Source organism: Crinia signifera, chromosome 5 (assembly GCF_055691185.1).
Source record: "Crinia signifera chromosome 5, ASM5569118v1, whole genome shotgun sequence".
NCBI lineage: Eukaryota > Metazoa > Chordata > Amphibia > Anura > Myobatrachidae > Crinia > Crinia signifera.
Window position 1 is genome coordinate 156,248,728 of NC_139221.1, and position 12,325 is coordinate 156,261,052.

Genomic DNA, 12,325 nt, shown 5'->3' on the forward strand with positions numbered 1-12,325 from the left:
TGGTCCCTATGTAAAATCGCGGTAATCGCGTCGGTCGCATCGCATGTCATTATAATGACATGCGATGTACCCGCGATGCCCGCGATGGGCGCCCAGATAGGAAACAAGTACCTGGACATCATAGCTAGGACTCCCAAAAAGGGACATGGCCTCACGAGAACACCTTGATCATAAGCCACACGCATGCCTCCAGTCCCCCTGACTCCCGTGAATAGATGTTGTGTGCGTGAACACAATATCTATTCACTGCTGCAGTAGGCTAAAATGCAGTAAACATGCACTATGGTTCCGATATAAGACAAATGATGAGTAAGGTAAAAAGGAAAAAGTTTGCCGTGTAACAAACATCGGTACATTGGGTCTTTTTAAGATTAGCTACTGGCCCAGATCATTTGCAACCTATGTAAGTTATATAAATATAAATATCTGGAAATCAACTACCGGTACTTTTTCAACAAAGTATTAACTCTTTCAGGTCCAATGTCTAGTCAGGCTCAACAGCCCTAGTGCTAGTAGCAGATCCAGTGGTGAACCACTTTAAAATAAGAACATTATCATCATTCAACATTCAATGTAGACCATTTTTGAATTAAAAAAAAATTACAATTAATTTAAACATTTAAACCAGACTGTTTGACTTGCAATAAAAAATTGGACTGCAAAGGGTTAAAAGCTTTTTGTGGAAAAGCTTTTTTCATCAAATAAGAGCATGCAATCTATGAAACAATGTGCTTATGAAATAGGCAATGATAAGCAAGGAATATGTGGCAAAGTTTGGGCTATAGAGGAATATATGGTAAAGCATGGTGCACACCTTTCTTTCTGGGCAATACGTTTACAACCTTCCAGGCTTCTTGCCTTCCCATTTCATTCCAAGCTGTGACACTAATGTTATAACTTGCAGTAGTGGGGAACTTGTAAGTAATCGCAGGTCCTAAACAAATGACAAAAATAAAATTTTTTTTAAAAACTTTGCTAAATTAATAAAGATAGATGTAATAAATAATGAGTTTAGTCTTGCCTTCACAGATATAGGTGATCTGATCCCCCATGTTCCACATGTATGACAACTTAGTGCCAGCTGTGAGAGTTGTGTTGAATACAATTGATTCATCTTCATGTACACTGCTGGAATTCATCACCACTGACAAGCCAGACGGGGCTACTGGTGCATAGTAAGGACCGGTCTCTTCTGTCCTGTTAAATAACTCAATAAATGCTGCAGCTCTAGCACTGTGATCACCTACTAAGAAAGGGGAATTAAAAACATTTTTAAGACATTTTAGTAAATTTATTCTCCATCGAGCTAATGTCAACTTGTACACAAGAGGCGTCATTAAGAATTGGAAGTATATGTGTATTAGATGACTGCTATCTTAGGCCAATGATATCTGACTACAATGCCATATATTATTAAGCTTCTTGACTGTTATAAACAGGTTATGACCAGCATATTCATAAGTTATTTGCCTGTTACGATTTAACTCTATTTTAAAGGTGTTTTACAGAACTGACAGATCAACTACAAAACATAGTGGCACAAGATCTAGTAGATGTCTGTAGTGGTGAAATGTGATGAACATACTGTACCTGTAGTATTCTCCATCAAAGTTTCCAAATACCTTGCTTGAATTTGATCAGTGTGAAGGCTTATGTTGGTATTATTACTAGGAGAACCGGAACTGGTGAAAATGGCTACCATTTCTTTTGCATTTCCATATGGCAAACATATAGGCTCTGTACATCTGAATAAATACCAAATAAGAAAATAAAGTAACTTAAAACAGATACATTCAAGTTGTTGCCTTTATGGCAAGGAGGTTATTCATTGCTGTGTTGCGGTTCCTTCATCCATTAGGTGAGGATGTACATATGGCATACATTTCTAGTCAGGGGTGTTGCCAAAACTATGTGGCTTCATAACACCTCTATGAAAGGGCCCATTTCCCAATGCTTCTACAGAGACCCTGTAATACTTTGCCCCATTTTGCCACACTATACTGCCTGCACTTTATATTGCACCTGCCCCAGTTATGTAAGCCGGCCAGTTGATTTTATACCACTTTACAATGAGCAGGGTCAGGGTCATACCTAGATATAATGTAGTTTGTCCTATCTGACAATTGGTAAGTGCACACACACCAATTGTCAGCCAGATGTGTTGTGCCTCATGTCACAACTTGGTGCACAGTTGGGATATCAGTCACTGGCTGATACTGTAGCAAATGTACGGCTTGTCTGTAGAGTACCCGTACACACAGCACTATGGGCCTGATTCTGGTTTGCGAACGCAAATTCTCTCTCCAATGGCCAAAACCATGTGCACTGCAGGTGGGGCAGATGTAACATGCAGAGAGAGTTAGATTTAGATGGGGTTTGTACTTCAAACTGATAGCTATATTGCAGCGTAAAAGTAAAGCAGACAGTATTTACCCTGCACAGAAACAAAATAACACCCATGTCTAACTCTCTCTGCACATGTTACATTTGTCCATTAGAGAGAGAATTGGCTTTTACGAGTGAACCAGCATCAGGCCCTATGTGTCCATACTGTATACAAATATAGATAAAAAAGACTCCAACCCGCACTATTATGGAATATGAGCAGCACCTCTGAGGGAATCCCCTGTTGGAAAGGATTCAAAGTTTAGAAATGGAGAAGGGTAGGTTCAGAGGGCACTAATGCATAACAAATGATTGTTTCAAACACGTTTTTGAAATACTATTTAGTGTAAAAATAGTTTTTAAAACTAAGAAATTGTACTATAAGCATATATTATAAACAATCAGCCAGTCTTCATCAATAGTACAAATGGCGATGAACCGTCGGAGCGGAATCTTAAGATGACGGCACTACAATCATCAAATCGAAAGTACTGTATAAATCCAACACATTTCGACAAAACATGCCTTCATCTGGGGTAGATGTACAGTAGGTTTGATTGAACACTATAACTGAAATCATACTACATAGACAAATATTTTAAAAAATTACTATTAAAAAGAATAATATAAACATATATCATAATGATGAACACACCTGTTAATCATTATGATTTATGTTTACTGTATATTATTATTTTTAATTTTTAAAATATTTGACTATGTATTATGATTTCAGTTATAGTGTTCAATCAAACCTACTGTATATCTACCCCTGATGAAGTCATTTTTTTGCCAAAACGCATTGGTTTATACTTACAATTTGATGATTGTATTGCCGTCATCTTAAGATTCAGCTCCGGCGGTTCATTGCCATTTGTACCATAGATGAAGACTGGCTGATTGTTTGTAAGATTCACGGGCCTATGTACTAAGCCTTAGAGAGATTAAGTGGTTAGAGATAAAGGGTCTTATTCTGTTCACTCTTTCTGACAAAATCCTTCTTAGATGGACAAAACCATGTGCACTGCAGGTGGGGCAGATGTAACATGCGCAGAGAGAATTAGTTTTGGGTGAGTTATTTTGTTTCTGTGCTGGGTAAATACTGGCTGCTTTATTTTTACACTGCAATATAGATCTCACTTTGAAGTAAAACCCCACCCAAATCTAATTCTCTCTGCACAAGTTACATCTGCCCCACCTGCAGTGCACATGGTTTTGTCCATCTAAGAAGGATTTTGTCAGAAAGAGTGAACTAGAATAAGGCCCAAAGTACCAACCAAAGTGCTCTTGTCATATTTCAAGGCGGTTGTAACAGGGCATATAGTAGCTGATGGGCTGGTACTATGGGGTATATTCCAGCAAACCAGCTCCTAACTGACATTTTTCAAGCATAGCCTGTAACAAGGCAGTTTTTTTCTGTCCACTTTATTTCTCTCCAAGGCTTAGTAGATAGACCCCTGAAGTGGGGTACACACTAGTTGATGTGTATCCAACCTGACATCATGTGGGAGGGGCCAATTGACATGTTGCAGAATGTAGCATGTCATCGCTAGTGACGTACCCTGACAGTCCTCCTGCAGGTCCATCGCAACCTGCATGAGTACACATATCATGTAAACACACACTAGACGATGTACCCAATATGCGCAGGATTGGGAGACATACTGTATAGTGTTTACCTAGGTAAGTGGTTATGATTAAAGCATTTATTTTTTGCTTGTCAATTTAGGTCATACTAATAATATTTATATTTTGTGTTTTAGTAATCAAAAAAAATGCATCAATATAGCATTGCTACTAAATCGCTACACGTCTCCATTCTAAGATATTTAATAATCTAATAGTACAGTATTGATTACAGCATTCATATGGCCTCAAACTACTACACATTAGTAAATACACCTATTAAAGATGCATTTAAATGTCACTGGAGTTCATGTAGATTATGTTTTACCAGATACCATATTAATTGCACACAAAATCATGTTCCAGAACTGTGAGGAACATTTCAAGAAGGTTCTGTTGCATAGGGATGACCTTAGTAACAGAATTCCTGCCCTTTGAACTATTGCTCTAAAGAGCAGCTTTGTTCCCTTGTACCTTGTGAATATCTTTTTTTTTGTGTTAGCATTACTATAACATAACATGTACATTATCCTCGTACATTTAACAATGATAGTATTCACAAAATAATTGAACCCTGCGAGGCAAACTTTAATTATGTCATTTTTTAATGAGTAACTGAATTAGAAAAGCTTATCTGGTTTATGGATTAGCATTTATATTTATTGCTCATAGAACAGAACACTGCTTTTTTGTCATTACAAGTTTATATCACTGTATAGCTTGACAAAAAAAAATTCTTAAAATACCTGTTTGTACATTTAAGAAAAATAGATATTATTACTATTTATTCTACTGCTATATAGAGCACCTGTGCGCTATGACAACGTACCTGCTAGTCATAGTGCTACAGCACTGCAGTCCTTACTCGCGGCACCGCTGAGGAGATCTTGGCCACATCACGGGGGCAACCGGGGTTCCTATGTGATGTCAGACGCTGGCTCGTGTGGGGGAGGAGCACCGGTGATCCTCTCTTGCATGCTGGCTGTGCCCCCCCACGTCGCCCAGTGTCTGATGTCACTAAGGAAGTCCCAGCCAGTGTATCCCCCCTGCTCTGTTACTGCACAGCTGGGGGGGCAGGGGGATCGGGCAGCACTGCTGCCATCATCATCATCATCATTATCACAAGGAGCCCTGCAGTCAGTCACTGGGGGGAGATAGCAAGGCGGAGGAGCAGGGCAACCCAGGCAAGAAGGAGAAGGTAAGTGGCTAGCAGAATTATCTGTCATGTAGCCTGGCCCCATCCCTCCTACTCCCGGACATTGGGCCTTATTCTAGTTCACTCTTTCTGACAAAATCCTTCTTAGATGGACAAAACCATGTGCACTGCAGGTGGGGCAGATGTTACTTGTGCAGAGAGAATTAGATTTGGGTGGGGTTTTACTTCAAAGTGAGATCTATATTGCAGTGTAAAAATAAAGCAGCCAGTATTTACCCTGCACAGAAACAAAATAACTCACCCAAATCTAATTCTCTCTGCACATTTTACATCTGCCCCCCTGCAGTGCACATGGTTTTGTCCATCTAAGAAGGATTTTGTCAGAAAGAGTGAACTAGAATAAGGCCCATTGCCCCTCTGCCGGGGTCTGTCTCCATAATGGGCTTATTGCCCTGCTGTCTATACCTGTAACTTGCTTGCTGCAACGTTTCACCCCAGTCATGCCACACAAGGTGTCCTCTTTATCACTTACCCAGAGACACACAGCATGGGAGAGCTACCTCCTGTAGGTACAATAGTGGGATCCTAGGATACCACAGGGGCAACTACAAGTGGTGTGCTACAATACATTCAAAGACACACCCACTTTTGAGTGATCACACCCCCTATTTCTGGAGTGCGGCCCTCAAATATCTGCTGGAAGTATTAAGTGGCCCCCCAGCTGAAATAATTGCCCACCCCTGATATAGAGTATGTTAGAATATTTTATGTTTGCACTCTCCGCATGGATGATATTTTAAACTATTGCTATATATAACTTGGAGTGCTAATAAACATTGATAACACAAAACAAAATGTGTTACATAGATGTATTGAATGAATTACCCATTACTTAGAGTAGTAATTCCAAGGTATTATATAATGTTGCATCTTAAGTTATTCTACAGTACACACATTTATCTCAACAGAAAACTAATACCCCTTTTACACCGCCGAAAAATCCGGGTCAGCGGCGGGTCAGACCCGGATCCGCGGCGGTGTAAATGGGGGGTATCCGTTTCCATTTACACGGGTCCTCTACCCAGGTCCTGACCTGGGTAGAACACGGATAGGACCCGTGTAAATGTCGGTGTAAATGGTCCCGCTGCGGGTGCAGGCACCCGCAGCGGGTCCACAGCGTGCAGCGCTGGGGAAGATGTTCCCAGCTGCTGCGGGAGGAGGGGGGTCCCTGCGGCTGCTGAGGAGAGGGGGGTACCTGTCAGCCTGCTGTGCTGGGGGTACGGGGGTGCTAGGGGTGCTGGGGGTACCTGTCCTGCCTGCGGTCGGATCTCAGCGGAGAAGATGATGTGCGCCGCTGCTGTATCACCCCCCCCCCCCCCCCGCATCCGGCAGCCGGTCCCTGCGGCGTATGGAGTGTCAGTATCGGCGGTCCCTCCAGCGCATAGGAACTAGTACTAGTTCCCATGCGCCAGAGGGACCCCCGCCACTGACACTCCATACGCCGCACGCCGCAGGGACCGTCTGCCGGGGAGGGGGGGGGGGGTGGTACAGCAACGGCGCACATCATCTTCTCCGCTGAGATCCGACCGCAGACAGGACAGGTACCTTCAGCACCCCTTGCACCCCCCAGCACCCCGGTACCCCCAGGTACACCAAGCACAGCAGGCAGGACAGGTACCCTCCGGCACCCCCAGCACCTTAAAAAAAAAAAAAAAAAAAACACTTAACCTGGGTCAGCCCTGATATATATATATATATATATTATATTTCTATATATTATATATTTCTATATATATATATATATATATTTCTATATATATATATATATATTTTTCTATAAATATATATATAAAATATTATTTAAGGCAGGGCTGACCCAGGTTCAGTGTAAATGGTGCAGACCCAGGTCCGACCCAGGTCAAAGTGCTGTGTAAATGGGGTATAAAGCAGGGTCAGACCCTGGATACTCCAGCATTCAAAGACCAGGGTCCGACCAGGGTTTTTGGTGTAAAAGGGGTATAAGTGGTGTAAATGAGTAGAAAACAAACATACTTTTTCTGTAGACAAAACTTGTGGCATGATGGTAAATCTGTCTTGCCAAAAGGAACAGTCTCGTATGTAATATCTTCTGTATTAAGAGAACTCAGATTATAGCAGCCGACATACAATGGATCTAAAGAAATTACATACATGAATTAGTATTGCAGTAATGTAGACAAGAAAAAAACTGAATAGGCTAGTGCAGTGGTTCTCAAACTGTGTGCTGTGGCACCCTGGGTGCTGTGTGCTGTGGCACCCAGTTGTAGGCGCTGCCAGTTGTAGGTGCTGTCATCTGTAAAATATGTGAACAAACAGAAGCAAATCCTGTCCCTCACCACATAACTGGCCATAAAGAAGACATATAAATACAATTTACTTAATCTAACCATTTCTTTTTTCTAAAAACTTTGGGCCTTGGGTGCTGTGAAAAGAATACTGATACTCTAGGGTGCCGCAATTCCAAAAAGTTTGGGAACCACTGGGCTAGTGTATAAGAATAAAAAAGATGTAGAATACAGTCAGCTTTAATCCCTCAATGCTCCTCCAGCTGCAAAAGTGCTACTAGGAGGTAGATTTAGTAAGGTGGCAAGTGGTGGCTTGTCAATTCTCTGTGTATATATCTAAGATTTAAAACTGAAATTATTCCAAGAGCGAAATCTTGACGCTTTCAATTTCAGGGCTCTGCTTAGTAACATGTATCCCTAGATGTTCACTATGTTCACACATTTATGGTGAATAGCAGAGGCATAAGTTCATCCCAGGCACCCGGAGACCAGTTGAAATTTGGTGCCCCTGCCCCCCTTAAAAAAAAGCTGTGGCAATGAAAGGTGGGCCTACATTTAACACTATGCAGCATGAATTGACATCCCATGCATCTCACAGTCCAGTAGCAGCGGTGGGTGCACCTTTGCTTGCTGTAGCACAGGCGGAAAGGTGCTAGGCAGCAGGGCCGGCACCACCACTAGGCACATCTAGGCATTTGCCTAGGGCGCCGGCCACTGGAGGGCGGTATTTTGCCCCCCCTTGCCGCCCGGGTACTTGTCCTGCGGCGTATATGTGCGTAAAAGCTGGCGGCGGCAGCGGTGGGTCCCTGCAGTCAATAAGAAATAACGAGCGCTATCCGCCGGGCTATGCGGAAGCGCTTCAGTTTTGGAAACGCTGGCCGCACGCTGATTGGCTGAGATTCAGCCAATCAGCGTGTGCCGTGCGGCCAGTGTTTCCAAAACAGAAGCGCTTCCGCATAGCCCGGCAGATAGCGCTCGTTATTTCTTATTGCCTGCAGGGACCCCCCCGTTGCTGCCGCCGCCGCCAGCTTTACAGCGCCGCAGGACAGGTACCCGGGCGGCAGACACCGGGGCGCCCCCACCCCGACTTGCCTGGGGTGCTCTGGTGCCTTGCACCGGTCCTGATAGGCAGAAGTTGTCTTGGTCCATATTGGAGTTGTTGGCAGGGCTCCTGGGACAGAGTTGATTACTCTGCAGCAGCAGTGGGTATGCCAAAAAGCTGCAATGGAAGAGCTGCGGTCACACTTGGATCCCGCTGGGAACCACAGAGGTGCTGATATATATGCAGGTGTCCCTTTAGCCCAGAGGAAGGAGACTCCGCTGCTCCTGGGAGTTATGTCCCTGGTGAATAAGATAACTGCATTTGCATAAATGTTTATTCCTTGCTAAATACAATATATAAGCAAAACAATTCACTTAATAAAACTTGTGGTTCTTGCATTTAAAGACAATTTTTGTCTATTTTGAAGCACAACTGTATTTCACTAGTTGACGTCGTTGATATATATTAAATATCAAATTCTTCATCCCTAACTGTCCAGTTAAATATGTAGTTAGTGCTAGTTTCTCCATGTCTTAAGTAACAGGATCATTCATTATTAGGGACTGGGACACCTATTATCCAGCAAACTGGAAGTTTTCATAGTGTGCTTGCGAGGACCCACACCATCTTCACACAGCAATACTTTTATGATCCCTGCTCCTCCCTATGCAGAGGAGGTTAAAGATTGGGAACAGGCATCCGAGAGGACCAGAGTACTGTATACTATGCTTCTTTTGTCTCCAGGTATAAAGTGGCTGTAATATACGGGTATGGGTATACGGTCATTAGGTTGACACTATTAAGGTTGACATACATTAGGTCAACCACTGTAGGTCGACAGGCCTAAGGTCAACACAGACAAAGGGTCGACATGCCTAAGGTCAAAAGGTTGACACAAGCATTAGGTCGACATTGGGAAGGTCGACAGTCAAAAGGTCGACATGGGTTTTTCACTTGGTTTTTTTTAGCCGACATGTGCTGACAGGCGGTATTTCATGCCCAGCCATCCACTAAGGTGTGGGGGGAGAATATAATAGTGTGCCTGAAGCATGGCGAGCACAGCGAGTTTTGTGAGGGGACACGATTATGGTGTCCAAGTCAACATTTGGGACAAAAAGCATGAAAAACCCATGTCGACTTTCCCAATGTCGACCTAATGCTTGAGTCAACCTTTTGACCCCATCAACCTTAGGTATGTCGACCTTGTGATTGCGTCAACCTAAGGCTTGTTGACCTTCAGTGATCGACCCAATGTATGTCGACCTTAATTTGGTTGATTCAGTGACCCATACCCGGAGTATGATATATTCAAAGAATGATAAAAAGCCACACTGTATATTATGGGATGCAGTCACTAGGTCGACCACAGTTAGGTCAACATGCATTGGATCGACGACTAAAGGTCGACAGAGCTTAGGTCAACATCTGATATAGGTTGACATGGCTAAGTTAGACAAGGTTGGAAGGTTTTTCACATGTTTTTTTGTACACTCGCATGGCTCGCTATGCTCGTCATGCAAGTGCTCACTATTTTATTCTTCCTCCACACCAAAGTGGATACTAGGGCTTGCAATACTGCTTGTCGGCACAAAAAAAAACTTACGAAAAACTTATGACTGTCGACCTTCCCATTGTCAACCTAATGCTTGTGTCGACCTTCCAACCCTGTCGACCTTAGTCATGTCGACTTATTTCAAGTGTTGACCTTCAGTGGTAAACCCAATGCATGTCGACTGAATTGGGGTCGACCAAGTGACCGTATCCTGTAATATACAGTGTGGCTTTTATCATTCTTTGAATATATCCTAGAAATTTGCAGTTTAGATGGAAGAAAAGTCTATTGCTGATCCACTACTCACAGATAAGTTTAATTATGGGAATTCAATAGTTTATCCCAGAGACCACCACTAGATGGTGCCCAACAGAGCAATTTAAATGGCACTTTTTTTTTCCTCACCAAAGTTTGGTTTACCCATTTTATGCAGCTAAAACCGGCCTGTCTGGATGCGACCAGTGCTATTAAAAACAAATATTTGTCCAGGGGTCGCACACGGCACACATTGCACGCATCTTATATTACTTATCTTTCTGGAGATACCTATAGGTCACTGAAACCACAGTAAAAATAACAACTATAATGGCCGCAGCACTTGCACAGTAGCGACATTAGCCTTGGGAACATGCTCACAAAGACCTATGAGTACACAGCCTATAGCACTGTGGAGAGGAGACACAGGTTCTGTATGTAAATCTCATGTCTCAATGTATTTATTCATATTTTTATCAGCAACAAGGGTATTTCAAATAAAAGGCTTGTCTGTATGGTACATCTGAATCTTAAAAATATGCATGGTTTTGCACAGCAATTTATGTTTCAGTGCTATTCTTAATGCAGACAGACAGACAGATATCTGTGTGTACTGAATATTTGATTTTTAACACGTGTCAGTTGTAAGAGCAATATAGTCATGAATTATTTACATAGATATCACAGAACAAGGTAGAAAATGTAGAAAATAACAGAATGTGTGCAATGAACAATTTTAAGAATATAATTAAATTTGCATTCTAAGACTGTGCTGTTGTATTACTTTGCTCACAATCGAAAAAAGAATTGTTTATAAGATGTAAATGAGAGGACTGAGCATGTGTGAGAGCACAGCATCCTCCTGGTTTCACTTCACACCTTCACAATACAAGCCCACACTACTGACAGGGAGACGTGCTACATACACTACAACTACAAACACACTATAGGAAAAGTATCAGCTAGACGGAATCCCATAACATATATAAGGGTTATCAGAAGTGGAATTCAGCAAATGGCAAATGAAATGTGAACATGTTACATTTTCATCTGTAGATATAACAAAATATGGTACTTGTTTCCTATCTGGGCGCCCGCTACGTTAATTGCGCACCATGTTATTCTCTGTATAAAAATCGGATCGCATCGCATCGGATACCACAAATGCACATACACGATATTGAACGATGCGATGCGATCCGATTTCGTTCCCGCTTTTACGGTTGGCCCATAGGATATATAGGAAACCCCCCCTGATGGTTTAAAATGCGCCTCCATTGTTAACGCCACCCCAGTATTGACGTCAACCCGAAGCGTGGCGAGCGGCGGCGGTACGCGTCCTCCGACTTTTTCATACCCCCACTATCCACGTCGGCGTGGAGTTGAGAATAGAATAGTGTGGCGAGCGCAGCGAGCCACCGAGCCCGAAGCGTGGCGAGTGGACGCGGATACTTCACAGGTATCCGTGTCCCCTCGCGGGCTTCACAGGTATCCGCGTCCCCTTGCGGGGCTCGCTGCGCTCGACACGCTTCGGGCTCGGTGGCTCGCTGCGCTCGCCACACTATTCTATTCTCAACTCCACACCGACGTGGATAGTGGGGGTATGAAAAAGTCGGAGGACGCGTACCGCTGCGCTCGCCACGCTTCGGGTTGACGTCAATACTGGGGTGGCGTTAACAATGGAGGCGCATTTTAAACCATCAGGGGGGGGTTTCCTATACAAATCGTGGGTTTGCGGGGTTATTACATTGAAATCAATGTAAAATCGGGTCTCAGGGACCATTTAACATTGATTCCAATGTAAAAATCGGGGTTGATCGCGTCACCGCATGCGATGCGATCCGATTTAAAATGAAATCGGATCGGATAGCATCGTATGCCATCGTACATCATCGAGTACCGAATCCGATGCAATGCGATCCGATTTCATTACGGTGCCGTACGTTGAAAACCTGGGCGCCCAGATAGGAAACAAGTACCCAAAA

At 43.1% G+C, this 12,325-nt stretch overlaps 1 protein-coding gene across 1 annotated transcript in view; it reads right to left on the reverse strand.

Annotated features, from left to right (window-relative positions):
- Nucleotides 1-1,606, reverse strand: part of PKD1L1 (polycystin 1 like 1, transient receptor potential channel interacting) — a 167,611-nt gene extending 166,005 nt beyond the window's left edge. Inside the window, exons 1-3 of the mRNA XM_083145173.1 lie at nucleotides 1,591-1,606; nucleotides 1,022-1,243; nucleotides 815-934 (exon numbers count right to left, since the gene is read on the reverse strand). Of these exons, the coding sequence (XP_083001299.1) occupies nucleotides 815-934; nucleotides 1,022-1,243; nucleotides 1,591-1,606 (358 nt within the window). The remainder of the gene's footprint in view (nucleotides 1-814; nucleotides 935-1,021; nucleotides 1,244-1,590) is intronic.
- Nucleotides 1,607-12,325: the final 10,719 nt, after the last annotated feature.